The following is a 15,489-nucleotide window of genomic DNA, read 5'->3' on the forward strand; positions in this document are numbered from 1 at the left end:
TGGAGAAGGGTGAAGAGGAGACTTACCAGGATTTTGCCTGGATTGGAAATAAATTAGGTGAGGCAAGATTAGCAGAGCTGGGACTTTTCTCTTTGGAGCGTAGAAGGATGAGAGGAGACAATAGAGGTCTACAAAATTATGAGAGGCAGAGATAAGGGTGGACAATTTTGGTACCTATTCCCAGAGCAGGAATAACAAACACCAGAGGACATCTGTACAAAGTGAAGGGCGGGAAGCTTAGGGGAGACATCAGGGGTAAGGTTTTTTTTACCCAGAGGGTTGTGGATGCCTGGAATGTTTTGCTGGGAATGGTGAAACATTAGGGACATTCAAGAGACATTAAGACACGTACATGGATGGAATAAAAATAGATGTTTACATGGTTGAAAGGGTTTAGTTTTTTTAAAAAAAAGAAATATATGGTTCAGCACAACAATGAGTGCAGAAGGACCTGTACTGTGCAACAGTGTTCCAAGTAACTGTAATGTGTTTCAGAAGTATAATTGAGCACTATTTTGTTTTTAATTTTTGAACAGTTCCACAAAAGGGAAGACATACCATGGCACCGGAAGACCATGAGGAAGAGGATTCTTTTTGTTTCAATGTAGGAGGCTGGTTCTTTTCAATTCCAAAGTCAAAACTTTTTCAGTTCCATGACTCAGTATTGTGGCAAGAAGCTTCCAGCCTTGTTCATTCTGAAGATGCCAGACTTTTTATTGATCGGGATGGATATATTTTCCGTCATGTGCATTGTTATTTGCATACGACAAAGCTGTCTTTTTCCTGCCTCTCTGAAATTAGTTTGTTGTATGAGCAAGCTACAGCAATGTGTCTAACATCTTTACAACAGGTATTTGCTATGAATAATGTATAGAGCAGGCCATGATTATAAGACCATAAAGCAGTTTTGTTTTACCTTGTGGGCAATAACAGTCTAATACTATATACAATACTTTGCCCAAGAGCTGATTTAAAAAAAAATTCTATACGTACCCAACAGATATATTTCTATCAATGTAGTGTGCAACTAACATAGTAATCGTAACTTTTTTCAGTTTACAAATCTGAAAATGCAATACACAAACTGGGTTTTGAACAAGCAGAGAGAATCCAAAATTTTACTAAGGTGAATTGGGAAACTAACTGAACACTTATTTTTCTCCCATATATTATGGAATCTGATTTAGATATAAATCCCACAGAAATGGAAAGATTGGCTGAGAGCATATTTAGGTTTGCTTGAGAACATTAGATAATTAATAATAAAATTGACATGTAAATGTTTAAAACTACACTGACCAGAAATTGAAATTAGTGTTTCAATCAGTTGAATTTTAAATTTTGACATACAGCACGGAGACCGGCCAGTTCAGCCCACAAGCCTATGCCACCCAATTTACAGGAAACCAGAGTGGGAGGAAACCAGTGTCCGGGGAAAACCCATGCAGACACAGGGGAACATAACAACTCCTTACAGACAGCGCGGGATTCAAACCCTGGTCCCTGTTGCTAGCGCCGTAACAGCGTTGCGCTAACCGCTATGTTAGCCATGCTGCCCCTGCTTATAATATTGCTTATATGTTCTGCATAAGATGATAAAGTTGTTAGTTTTAGCACTTTGACATTCATTGCTAGTTCACATTTAATTTACTTTATAAGATGGTACTCTCGTGTCCGGTAACAGGAACTTTGCTTTAGTGATACATTTTGGAGTTATGGCCACATTCAATTTTCTGTTGTCAATGGTAATAAATATAAGTGAGCAGTTTTACTACTCAGTTCCACCTGCACAGGCCTTGATCATTGCTGTTGCCATTAAGTACACCTGCTGACAGTTTACTGCAGTAATTCACTTGAGGGCTCCAGCTCTTACAAGCCCACTCTCAACTCAGTTAATTCAACACCATTAGGTGTTAGGTAAAAAGAGGCTGAAGAGGAGGTCTTGCAGGGACAACGGTGTTTGATGTGGGCCTCCTCTGTTCTCAGGGATGAGGTGGAGCATAAGAGCTAAAATGGAAATTGGGTGGCAAGGAATTGTTTTTTTTATTTTTTATTTAATAAGTCATAATAATTCAAAACTATAGATTGTACATATATAAATTCATATATAGTGACAACTTGGAGTAAAAGAGCAAGAATTCCAAGATCTTTCAAGATACATCAGGGTAAGTGTTATAACTATACAACATTTATGCTGCCTTCAAACGCAATTAGAGGCAAACTTAAACAGGCTAAAATTCCATACAGCACTCCCACACATGGATATGTCTGTCCATGGCCTTATGCATTACAACCAAAGTCACCTACAAATTGGAGGAACAGCACCTAATATTCTGTCTTGCACTCTCCAACCAGATAGTATTACTGTTGACTTTGTTTCCATTAGGCCCCTCCTCTGTTGCCCTTCCTCCAGCTCCCCACCATTTCCCTTGCCATTCACAGAACTATCTCTTCCCCCATTGTAATGATAGATGCTAGTGATCTTCCTGACTAGTCGGTGACTAGTTGATTACTTCAGTTGGATTCAAAATGGATGCCTCCTCATGCTCCTGAGTGAATTCTTCAGCTGATAAAGTATAGTTGTTTTAAAAGAACCTAAGTTTCTTGATTACAATGAAAGAAACATCATGTGGTACCAGGAATGGAAGAAATATCAGGTGTGTGCAGAGTGAGAATCAGTCGATAACATGGAGGGTGTAAAGCCTCCTGATTCTGTAAATTGGACTGAAAATGTCAACCATGAATGTTTTATGTTGCAAGCCATTGACCTCGATTGCAAACCTGCATGGAAAATTGTACTGCTACTTAGTATGGTGGGAGTCAATGCCTTCATGTCCAGGGCATATTCGACAAGGTTAAGAAAAATGAAATGTTCAAGAGGTATGTGTTTTGCTCACGCATGCAGCTGCAGGGAGAGAGAGATACTTTAACGTACTTGAAATTAAAAGCAAGAGCATGCAATTTTGGATCGCTGCAAGATTCAAACATCTGTGAACAAATTGTGTTCGGGATTATTGACAAGAAAGTGAGAGATAAATTGCTGCGAGTGACAGAGCTTACCTTAGGTGGAGCTGTGAAGACATGCTAAGCCATAATTGAATTAGCTCTGCAGCATGCCAAAAAGTTCAGAGTGCAAAAGCCAATGAAAATGGAATAACCGTAGCCACAGAGTGTGTCCATGCACATTAACAAGAAAAGATGCAGGAAATAACAAAAAGATGGAGAGACATTCAATTACAAATGATGTGGCACTTGACATGCACCAAAACAATGGCCCACCCATGGAAAAGTCTATAATAAGTGCAAAGGACAGAACCACTATGTACGTCAATGTTTTTCAAAAGAGAAACTCTCAGTGATGCACTTTTCATTGGCCTGGTAGTCCAGGGCAAAAACACAGAATAAAGCACACAATGAGAGTTCCAAGGAGACATGTGAATCACTGAACCTCTTCCCACATTGACATGAAATCCAAGTGTATCGCAGATGAAACAAAATGACACAAATCTACAGAAGGTCATCAAGAATCTGAATGAAGGCTGGGCTCGAGGTGAATGTCAGCCATACTATAACATCAGAGCTGAGCTGAGAGTTGTCAATGGGCTTCTACTCAGACACAGCAGAATTGCCATTCCTCGATCACTGTGGCAAGATATGGTGAAAAGGGTGCATGAGGGACACCTTGGAATGGAAAAATGCAAGAGGAGGGCCAGAATGGCTGTTTATTGGCCAGGGATAAATGTTGACATTGACAGAATGGTTTCAAGCTGTGAGATGTTTGAAACATCATGCAAAACAGACAAAGGAACCCATGATAATAACTGACTTACCAGCAGAACCATGGGAGAAAGTTGGGGCTGCTCTGCTCCACATGGATGGAAAACTTACTTGCCAGTTATTGACTTATCTATTGAACTCTATAGATTGTGCTGCTTCCTAATGTGTCTGCTGCTTGTGTGATCAAATATCTGAAATCGATCTTTGCGAGACATGGAATTCCTCATCAGCTCACTTGTGTATGAACGTGAGTGCACGCAAACAGACCTTCCACATGTCATTTTCAGTAATCATTTTTTGTGTCCTCAAGTTTTTGACCCTTCTGTCAATTACGGTGGAATTCTGTAAGATCGAGTAATACACAGTTGGTCTTTGTGTATTTAATTTTTTTCTTGAATGTGCTTCTAAATGTCCAAATGTTGGGCATAACTATGTGCACAATATTATGAGGCAACTTGATATTCCCCTTCAAGGAGAGAACTCTCATGAGTAATGCAAATACTCTGGTACATGTGTGAAAAGTTATCATGCAATAGCCTTTCTAGTTACTCAAGTTATGTGCTTTGGAGTCTATGTAATTTCTTCATACTTATTGTTTTGTAAATGTCAGAGTGACCTTCACCGTTCAGAGGACTATATGATATATGAACTTTCCTGCCCTGGATCAGAGTATAATTAAAAAAAAACATGTGTAGGCAATTGCACTGTTTATTTATTGTCACGTGACCCCCAGTACAGAGATAAACTTAGCTTTTATGCTGATCAAGTCAATTCATACCCAAGTACAACAAAATAAAACAGATGTGCAAAGGATTGTGTTAAAGAGTAACAATCCAGTACAGGGGCTGCAATGAGGTAGTGTTTGTGCTATCTAGAGACCATCTTCTTGCCAAAGAAGGTCTGTTCTAGTGTTTGATGAAAGCAGAAAAGAAACTGTCCTTGAATCCAGTGGTGCATGCTTTCAAACCATAGATCAATGCAGCACAGAAACAGGCTCTTTGGCCCTTCTAGTCCGTGCCAAACTATTATTCTCCCTAGTCTCACTGAACTGCACCACATAGCCCACCATACCCCTCCCATCTGTCCAAATTCTTCTCAAAAGTTCAGCCCACATTCACCACTTCAGGGTGGCATGGTTGGTATAGCGGTTAGTTAGCACAACGCACAGCATCAGTGATTGGGACTTGTGTTCAAATCCCATGTTGTCTGTAAGGAGTTTGTACATTCTCCCTATGTCTGCAAGGGTTTCACCTAGGGAATCCAGTTTCCTCCCACTGTTCAAAATGTACTGGAGGTGTAGGTTAATTGGGTGTAATTGGGCGGCATGGACTCGTGGGCTGAAAAGGCCTGTTACCATCCTGTATGTTTACATTTTAAAAATTCAACTGGCAACGCGATCCACACTCCCACCACTCTCTGTGTGAAGAAGTTCCCCCTAATGTTCTCTCTAAACGTTTCCCTTTTCCTATTGTTAGGAGCCCAGAGGACCCCAAAACCCAGCAGCGATAGATATTCACCAAGCAAATGGTTACTTAAACAAAAGTTGCTTTTAATTATCTTTAAACATTGAAAACACAATCACACTTTTAACTTATCACTATTGACTTATGTAACCTAACTTAACCCCCTTCTAATTCTAAGTGCACGTGTGTGTAAGTTCAGAAAAGTTCTTTGATTCACAGTCCAATCTCACTTCTCATTCCTCCAAGTTCACTGATTGCAGGCAATTCTAATACTGTTCACAGCATTTAACATTTATAAAGTTCACCAGGCTTTGGTGCTTGAAAGGTAAATGGTTACCATACAAGAAGGTTCTTGTCAATTTTCAGAGATCCACAACTGATTTACTTCCATCAGCCACTTCAGTGTCTTGCTGAAGAAACTTGCCCCTTCAGGGTTCTCCAGATGCTAACCTCTTTCTTTCAGGCCATCACAGAGTTCCTTCTTGGTTCTCTTATTTCAGGTGAAACAGCCAGTCCTCTCTTGCATGAATCACAAGGGCTTTGACCAAGCTGAACCAAGCACTCACAACCTGTCTTCCAAATGGGGTTTTCCACAAGCTTGCCAGTTTGTCCTGTTCCAGTCCCAGTTGCTGGTGCTGACTGTTTCACTGTAGAACTGATCTCGCTCTCGCTCTCGCTCTCGCTCTCGCTCTCGCTCTCGCTCTCGCTCTCGCTCTCGCTCTCGCTCTCGCTCTCGCTCTCGCTCTCGCTCTCGCTCTCGCTCTCGCTCTCGCTCTCGCTCTCGCTCTCGCTCTCGCTCTCGCTCTCGCTCTCGCTCTCGCTCTCGCTCTCGCTCTCGCTCTCGCTCTCGCTCTCGCTCTCGCTCACAGAGAGAAAACCTGTTTGACTCTCTCTTCTTTCAAAACCCATATGACACTCTTAGAACAGCAAGTTCCCCTCCAGACAATCTACGCTCCAACAAGTTCTTTCATCTGTTGCTTTTTTGTAAACAATCCATTAGTGAAGTCTCTTGGGCACTCTCCAAAGCTTTTGCAGAGGCTCTGGGGCTGACATTTCTAGCATGAGCAGAGCTACAGTATTTTAAATAAGATCTATTTTAAAGTGTGTGTGGTCCACTCTTTTTTAAAAAAAAAACCTGCCCAAATTTATCTCCCTAAAACATATCTATATTCTGTCACACTATGTCCTCTGGTTTGTATCTCGCCTATCCTCAGTGGAAAAAGCCTACCTACATTTACTCTGTCTATCTCCCTCATAATTTTAAATGCCTCTATCAAATTGCCCCTCATTCTTCTACTCTCCAGAGAATTAAGCGCTAACCTGTTAAACCTTTCCCTGTAACTCAGTTCCTGAAGTCCAGGCAAGGCCAAGTCGTGTGCATCATCAGTTAAATGGGTGAGAGAAGAAGAGCATGTGACCAAGGTCCTTTAATATGTTGGCTTCCTTCCTGAAGCAGTGGGCAATGGTGACTGATTTGATGGAGTGGTGGTTGGTTTGTAGGAAGGTCTGAAAATTGTTCTCTGCAGTTTCTTGTGGTTTTGAGCAGAACAATTTCCATTACTGAGTTGTAGCAAGTTCTGACAGGATATTTACACTAGGGCCTCAATAAAAATGGGTAAGAAATATCAGGAGCATGCTGAATTTCCTTTTGGCTTTTGAAGAAGTAGCGGTAAGGCATCAAGAAGACAACATGATGCCTGTAATTTATTGATCTCTCTTGTGTGAGGTGCGCATAGTTTCTCACAAGTGCTCTGAAATGCCTCATTTGTGGCATCCTCAAGAAACAATAATTTGCAGGCAAAGTTATTTGTAAATACTGCTGTAAATGACACTGAAACACCAGGCATAGTGGGAGACCAAGCTATCAAAATTCCAAATATTTTGCGCAGAAGAGAGTTGATTGATTTGCATTTGCTACTTGTATAATTTTAATTTGTTTTCTTGGGCTAACATTGTTATTTTGGTGTGGATAAAAAAGCCAATGAAGGAATATATTAACTGTTAAGTTAGAAGTGTTTATTTGGGTAAAATGTATGGAAATGTATTTTACAATGAGCAACTTGTATAAGGTGTACTGATTTGTTCATTGTCTTTATAGGCTTTGGATAATATGAATGAAATTAAGCATAATTTACGCGTACGACCTGAAGATGTACCAGTAACTCAAAGAGCCAGTCGGAATTATTGGAGAACAAGATGTAATAGTAAACCTTCTGACTTCCAAATTAAAAGTCCAGCATTCACAGGTAGATGACACAAGTTAACTTCTCCAGATTGTTACTATGAAAGGTAGCATTATTGATGCAGAAAAAATTGTTTATTTATTGTAACTGAGAGGGAATTTGAAGATGTTATCAGAGCATTTAAAGATATGGAAGTGGTCCTGGGCTCCTTGATTCTGTTCTGCCATTAAGATCAAGGATAATCTTGTATCTCAACTACTTTCCAGTCCAATTGTCTTGGAGTCTAAAATCTATTGAGCTCAGCATGTGAAGGTGTTCCTTCATGGCCTTATATTCCCATGTTATGGTGGAAAGGCCTTGGTTAGTCTGGAAGTGAGTCAATCACTGCAGGATACCGAGGTACTGGAAAGATTGCAGATCAGAATCAAAATTTATTGTCGTGAAACTCAGTGTTTGTAGCAGCATCTTAGTGCAAACATTCATATTGTAACCATCTTATGACATTGCTATAAAAATAAAATAAGACCATAACAATAAAAGTGCACAAAAAGTATGGCCGTGTCTTTGATTCATTGGTTATTCAAGAATCTGATGGCAGTGGTCGAGAAGCAGTCCTTGTGCTGCTGGGTGCTCATCTTTAGGCTCCTGTACCTTTTCCCTGATGGAAGCAGAGTGAAGAGGGCATAGCCTGGGTTGTGGGGGTCTTTGAGGATAGAGGCTGCTGCTTTTTAAAAACACCGCTTCATGTAGATGTGCTCAGTGGAATGAAGTCTGGTACCTGTGATGTCGAGTTAACAACCCTCTGGACTTTATTCTTTTCTTAAGAGTTGGTGCCTCCGTACCAAGCAATGATGCAACCAGCCAGAATGCTCTCCACGGTACATCTGTAAAAGTTTACGAGAGTCTTCGGCGACATACCTAATCACTTCAGATGCCTCACAAAGTATAGCCACTGGCGAGCCGCCTTCCTGTTTGCATTAATACAGAGGCTCCAGAACAGATCCTTGGAGATATTGGCAACAGGAATTTGAAGTTATTGACCCTCTATCGATGAGGACTGGGTCATATTCTCCTGAAGTCTACAATCATCTTCTTGGTTTTGCTGACATTGAGCGCAAGGTTGTTGTCTTTACACCATTCAATGAGCTGATCTACCTCTTTCCTGTACGCTTATTCATCGCTGTTTGTGATTCTGCCAACAACTGTGGTGTCATCAGCAAACTTGTAAATGGCATTGGAATTGTGCCTGGGCACACCGTCATGGGTATAAAATGAGAAGAGCAATGGGCTAAGCACGCATCCTTGGGGTGTGCCTGTGTTGATGATCAGTGAGGAGGAGACGTTGTTTTCAATTTGTACTGACTGTGGTCTTCTGATGAGATTTGGAATCTAAAGCAAAATTAGTGCATACCAGTACTAGGTCCAATGTAAATTAGAGGAACAGTACCTCAGTCTGCCTCATCAGTCCACGACCCCCCCACCACCCAGATGGGCGATCGGGGCACTGTTTTAGGAGCCCAACCCCTGCGCTGAGGGGTCGAATGATTGATGGGTTGGTCAAAGTCCAAGTAGGCCAGTTTCAACTGGTTGAGTGTGAAAGTCTCAACCCTGCTGCCAATGTCCAAAGTACAGGTGGAGTCATTGTGTCTGAGGACATGGTATGGCCCCTTGTAAGACCGCTGTAGAGGTGGCTAGTGAGCCCTGCACCAAACAAACACGTATTTACTGTCAGTAAATTTCTTTGGGACGTAAGTGCAGGGTTGGCTGTGAGGTCTTGGTTTAGTGGGGCCTAAGGTGCCGAGGCATTCACATAGTTGGGACAATGTGGTTGCCAAGGGCCCCCCAAGACCTCAAGGGGCATCATGAATTTGCCCAGTATAACTAGGGGTGTGCCATTGACTAACTTGGCAGAGGATGCCTTGAGGGCTTCCTTGGGTGTGGTGCAGATGCCTAACAGGACCCAAGGGAGGTCATTGGCCCAGTTAAGTTTGGTAAGCCATGCCATTAAAATGCCTTAATGTGCCTGTGGAACCTCTACACCAACCTGTTGGCATGTGGGTGATAAGCCGTGGTGTGGTGGAGATGGGTCCACAGGGCGTGGACTAAGGTGGTCTACAGACTGGAAGTGAATTGGACTCCCTGTCCAATGTAAGGGTTTTGGGGACTCCGAAACGCGCTACCCAAGTGTGGCATCGCCTCTGGTCGACCATTGTGAGAAGGTAACGTGCCCCTCTGGATACTGGCAGGGGCCCCACAATGTCAATGTGCACATGGCTGAAGTGGCCACGTGCTGACTCGAATGTCTGTAGTGGAGCTTTGATACAAGTCTGAATTTTGAGTAAAAGGCCTGGCCCATATGGTGACTTCTTTGTGGAGATCGCACCAGACATATCTGTTTGCCACCATTTTGACTGTAGTCCTGATGGCTGGTGAGCCAAGTTGTGGACCAGTCAAAAACCCACCTCTTCCATGCAGCCAAAAGGACAGGTCGAGGTTTACCCATCGAGGTGTCGCAGAGCAATGAGCAATCTGGATGACATCCGGTTGTAAGCCGGTGAGCACCGTCCGATAGGCCGGAATGTCAGGTTCTGCTTGCTGCACATCAGCTATGGTTGCATAGTCGATGCCAGGGGTAGGGTCATGCACCGCCAAGATAGCCAGACGAGATAGGGCGTCGGCCACCACATTGGATTTTCCGGCTATGTGTTCAATATCCGTCGTAAATTTGGAAATGTAGAACAGGTGCCGATGTTGTCTGGCTGACCACTGATCTGACACCTTTCTGAAGGCAAAGGTCAGGGGTTTGTGGTCCGTGTAAATTTTGAACTTCCTACCCTCCAGGAAGTAATGAAAGTGCTGAATTGCCAGGCATAAGGTTAACAGTTCTCTATCAAAGGCTTGATCTCTGGTGGCCTGAGGTGTTTACTGAAAAAGGCCAGCAGTTGCCATTGTCCATTCACCAGTTGCTCAAGAACACCCCCAACCATTGTACTGGAGGCATCTGTCATGAAGGCATTTGGGGGGTCCGTCTGCAGGTGCGCAAGGAGGGTGGCATTAGCTAGGGCGTGTTTGGTGGCCTGGAAGGCCTCAGTCGCCTCCTGGGGTCCTGCCATGACATGGTGTGGGCCACTGCAGGTATGGAGCGGCGATAAAAGTTGACCATACCTGAAAACTCTTATAGTCCCTTCCCGTTGATGACATGGGGAAAGAGCGCATAGCTTCCATCATATTGGTGAATGGTCAGGCTCCATGTTGTTTGATATGATGGCCCAGAAAGTCAATGGTCTCTCGGCCAAACTGGCACTTGGTTGGGTTGATGGTTAGGCCGAAATCGCTCAACCTGGAGAATAATTGTTTTAAGTGGGTGGTGTGCTCAGTGCGGGTGTGGCTGGTGATTAAAATATTGAAGTAGATGAAGGCAAAATGCAGATCCCAGCCCATTGCATCCATCAAGTCTGGAAAGTCTGAGCCACATTTTTTAACTTGAAGGGCATGCAGAGAAATCCAAACAATCCAAAGGGGGCTATGATGGTGGTTTTTGAGATGTCTTATGGGTGTACTGGGATCTGGCGATAGCCCTTGATGAGGTCCACCTTTGAGAATATCCGTACCCCTTGCAAGTTAGCAATGAAGTCTTGGATATGGGGCACGGGATATCTGTCCAGTATGGTGGCCTTGTTGAGGTGGTGATAGTCCTCTGCACAGCCTCCATCCACCCACTGTCTTGAGGACCATGTGGAGAGGGGAGGCGCAAGGACTAGCGGAGCGCTGCACAATGCCAAGTTTCTCCATCTTTTTGAATTTGTCCCTAGCTAGGTTGAGTTTCTCTGGGGGAGACGCCGCACTCTAGGATGGAGGGAAGGGCCCTCTGTAATGATTTGGTGCCTCACCCCATGTTTGTGTTCTACCGAATGGAAGTGAGGCCTGGTGATGGAGGAGAATTCTGCTAGGACTCGAGTGAATTTGTTGTCGGCAGTACTTACTGAGTGCAGATTGCCACTGGTGAGTTCAGTGCCTTTGAGTGAGAGTGACTGAAATGTCTGGGCATGCACCAGCCAAAGTCCCTATTATCCACCAGGAGTGAGTTGGCGCACTGGAAATCTCCCATTACTCCCAGTAATGGTTGTTACACGGCCGCCACCATAAACTTCTAAGTGAATTGTCTGTCCTCGAAGTGTGGGGAATGCTGTGGATGTCGAATGTTGGAGCTATTTACTGCTCGGAGCTCCCGGCCGCAGCGTGCCTCCAGGCTGGTTGGGGGAATGACACTGTATTGTGTCCCTCTTCACCACCCATAGCAGGTCTGCTCAAGCAGCCACCTTCCTGGGGTTATCAAAGTCTTCCTCTGCAATGAGCAGCCAGATGTCCTCGGGCACCCTCTCCAGGAAGATCTGCTGGAGCAGTGGGCAGAAGGTATGGCCATCTTTCTCATGTCACTCAAGGGCAGAAGGAGCCCTGTCCCCCAAACCATCGATATGCAACAGTCTGTCTGCTCACACTTTTAGAGCCCAAAATTGTGGATTAACAGTTCTTTGTTCCAGAGTTGCTGGAGCAAGTCAATGATGTGGGCTGCAGTGTCCTGATCGATAGCACTGATCACATGGTAGTAGTGCGTGTCGTCAGCAGAGATCCATCAAATCATGAACGGTGCCTCAGCTTATTGGAACCACACCCGTGATTGTGACATCCAGATGCCAGGCAGCATCGATGCTATTGCGCTGATCGCAGGTTGCTCTTCCGTGTTCGAGCCCAAGGCGCCATTTGGACCAGTCGGAATCACCACTGTTGCGAGGTCGCTATGGATAAGCTAGGTTGTAGCTCTCGGTTATAGCCCTAAGGCTGTAGCTTGAATCTTCAGGAGAAGGACATACACACCAGTAGAGTGTATTCGACACTGAGTTTATTCAGTGGCAGCTCTGCCTTTTATAGTCAGCCCAGCTGCGTCACCACCAGGACGTGGCTTGAGCGGGCCGGCTGCCGATTGGTTACCTCAGATCCCTGGGTCCCAATTGGGCCCCCTGCGATCCACCAGTGGTGATTGGCCAGTTTCACTGCTCTGCTGGCAGCCTATAGAAACTGGTGTTTCAGCCCGCATGATGCTTTGCCGGTTGCCGTTGTTACATGGTATGTCAACCTAAGGAGCGGGCTGCTACGATGCAATATTATGCCTATTTGGTAACTTCATGTTTTCTGCTATTCATTATTCACTAATTTAGTCAGAGAGAAATATTTTGGTGATTTTTTTTTTGCAAGAAAGAAGTGAATCATACGATGCATTCACTCAACAAAATGTGAACTCCAGGTCAAAATATTGCTGCCCTCTTGTGCTTAATATTACACCTGTGGCACATATGATCATGAAGTCCTTGTGAAAATTGTTCTGAAGTTTATAAATATTTTTGAATATTAACTGTTTATGTTTCTCATAAGGAAATAAGACCTTTTTTTGCTTTAGGTTTACCTGATAAAGCTCCATTAGGACTGATAGACACACCGCTGTTGGATACTGAAGAAGAGGTGCATTGGTATTTTCTTCCTTTAGATCTAGTGAAGAAATACCCTGCTTTAATCAATGATGATAATTTACTGTGGCTGTGTGCGGGCGTTGTCCTCATAGAAGTTGGATGGAGTAATTTTCGATATATAGGTAATCAATCTGTTATGATATTGATACAGCATTAAAATATTGACATGTTAATGTTCTCAAAGTCAGCTAATTTTTGTTGCTGCATTTAAGAGTTGCATGAGTATTAATATGGTATCTGTACTCAGTGCTCTGGCACTTCAACAATTTTTTTAATAGAGAACCAGAAATGTGCTAAATTCCTGCTGTCTCGCAATGTCAATCTGTGTCACATTATCTGTATGTTTTCCCTGCACTGACTGAATCATTTATTTATGACAAAGAAAAGAAAACGGAAGAATTGTTTCCTTTAGGCATCGTGTAGTTGTTCAAGAGAATATTAGTTGGATTCACCTTGTAGGAGATGTGTGTGATTCACTTTACTTTAACTCATTACAAAATATAAACCATAATCTTGTGAATGCTTTTTGACTTCTCAGCCAAATTTCATATTTAATCTTCACTCATAATCAACTCCATCTCGTGGCTTCATTTACAATTACAAATTTACTATCTGTATCCTATATTACAGTTTGCAATAATGCGTCATTAGAGAACAAGAAGATTGTCCAAAAATATTTCAACAAACAAAATGTTCAGTTTTCTGTTGTTGTTTCCAAGATGGAGATTGCCTATCAGGGCTTTGTTTTGTTCATTGAGAATGGCATTTGTATTCAGTTTCACAACTCCAGGTACAATTTTAATAAGTTGTGTGCTCACTTTAGAAATTTTAAACTTGATGGGCAGATTATTCATGCTGTTTAACTGTAAGTCAATAGACCCATCTTGAAGTCCTGCATTAACAGTAGAACAAATTATTTACTTTAAGATCCATTTGCAATTAATGTTCCAAAATCTTCCTTTATGGCTAGGGTTTCCAAAGACCACCATTAATTTGTAGCCTTTCTCTCAGGAGGAATTCCTAGACTGGTGCATACTACCCACTGTCTGGGACCAGCTGAGTATAATTTCCCCTATTACTCAATTCCAGATCTGATCTGGTGAGACTATTTGGCCTGTGGAATCAGGAAGCAAGTTATGATTTTAAATATTAATTGATTTGTTTGCGTGTTTTTCCATGAACTTTTCAAGTTCCAGTTTATTGTTAGTCTGCTGAGGTACAATGATTTGGTTTGTTTTGTGTGCTTTCTACCAAATGAAATGACACCCAAGTACAGCAAATAAATCACAGGGTAGAAATACAAAAAGAGATCAGTTAGAACAGAGCAAGGCAATGTTATTGTCCCAAACGTGAAAGAAGATTGAGAAGTGAAACATGAAAGTTTGACATAATGGTGGCTGGTAGCTTTGCCTGTTTCAGTCTTCTCAAACTTCCTGACAAAATGAGGAGACATTGAGTGAACTCCAAGGTACTTGGTTCTCTCCACTACAGAGTTGTTGATGTGTAGAGGAGGGTAGTCATTTCTGGTCCTTCTGAAGTCCACGATCATCTCCTTTGTCTTGTCCATGTCGAAACTTGGGTTGTTATTCTTGCACCATTTCATGAGATTTTCCACCACTTCTTTGTAGTATGACTCATTGCTGATGAGGCCATCTACTGTCATGTCATTTGCAAACTTGATGACACTGTTGATCTGGCAATGCCATTGTGGGTCAGAGCTTGAGCTGAAGTGGGCTGAGCACACAGCCCTAAGTTGCACCAGTGCTCAGCACGATGATCTCGATGTTCTGCTACTGACCCAGACAGACGGTGGTCTTTCCGTTAGAAAGTTCAGAATCTAATTGCAGAGAGGGGTGTTGAGTCCCAGTGAGGACAGCTTCTCCCCCAGCCTCTGGGGATTGACTGTATTAAATGCTGAGCTGGTCAATAAATGGCAGTCTGATGTATGAGGCATTGTTCTCCCGGTGTGTCAGTACAGAGTGAAGGGGCAAGGCTATAGTATCGTCTGTGGGACTATTTCTTCTATAGGCAAATTGAAATGGGTCCAGCTTCTCTGGCAGGTGTTCTTTGATGTGTTCCATCACTATACACTTGAAACATTTCAATGGTGGATGTCAGTGCCAAAGGAGTGAACAAGGAATTCATGGAGGGAGCTAGTCCAGCGGATGGCACAGAGGGTAGGTGAAAGGAAGACATGTCTGGTGGTGGGATCATGTCATTGGATGTGGAGGTGGTAGGTGAGAACAAGGGGTATCCTGTCCTTGCTGCATGTGGAGGGGGCTAGGGCAGATGTGTGAGTAATGGAAGATATGCGGGTGAGGGCCAAGTTCCTAGTGGTAGAGGGGAAGCAACATTTATTTTTGAAGAAGGATATCTTAGATGATCTTGCATGGAAGACTTCGTCCTGGGAGTAGTTGCAATAGAGACAGAGGAATTGAGAAAATAAAATGGAATCCTTACAGGGGAAAGGGTATGAATAGGTGTAGTCAAGGTAGCTGTGGGAGTTAGGTTTTTTTTTTAAAAGTTTATCGAGAGTTTTTC

General features: G+C 43.0%; 1 protein-coding gene across 7 annotated transcripts in view; it reads left to right on the forward strand.

Moving 5' to 3' along the window:
* LOC138744766 (BTB/POZ domain-containing protein KCTD19-like) overlaps nt 1–15,489 on the forward strand; it is a 78,284-nt gene that overhangs the window by 3,911 nt on the left and 58,884 nt on the right. For all 7 annotated transcript variants that reach the window (XM_069901404.1, XM_069901410.1, XM_069901407.1 and 4 more), the window contains 3 exons: nt 537–850; nt 7,339–7,486; nt 12,879–13,070. In XM_069901404.1, the coding sequence (XP_069757505.1) occupies nt 560–850; nt 7,339–7,486; nt 12,879–13,070 (631 nt within the window). In that variant the 5' untranslated portion in view covers nt 537–559. The remainder of the gene's footprint in view (nt 1–536; nt 851–7,338; nt 7,487–12,878; nt 13,071–15,489) is intronic.

The sequence above is a fragment of the Narcine bancroftii genome, chromosome 10 (assembly GCF_036971445.1).
Source record: "Narcine bancroftii isolate sNarBan1 chromosome 10, sNarBan1.hap1, whole genome shotgun sequence".
Lineage (NCBI taxonomy): Eukaryota > Metazoa > Chordata > Chondrichthyes > Torpediniformes > Narcinidae > Narcine > Narcine bancroftii.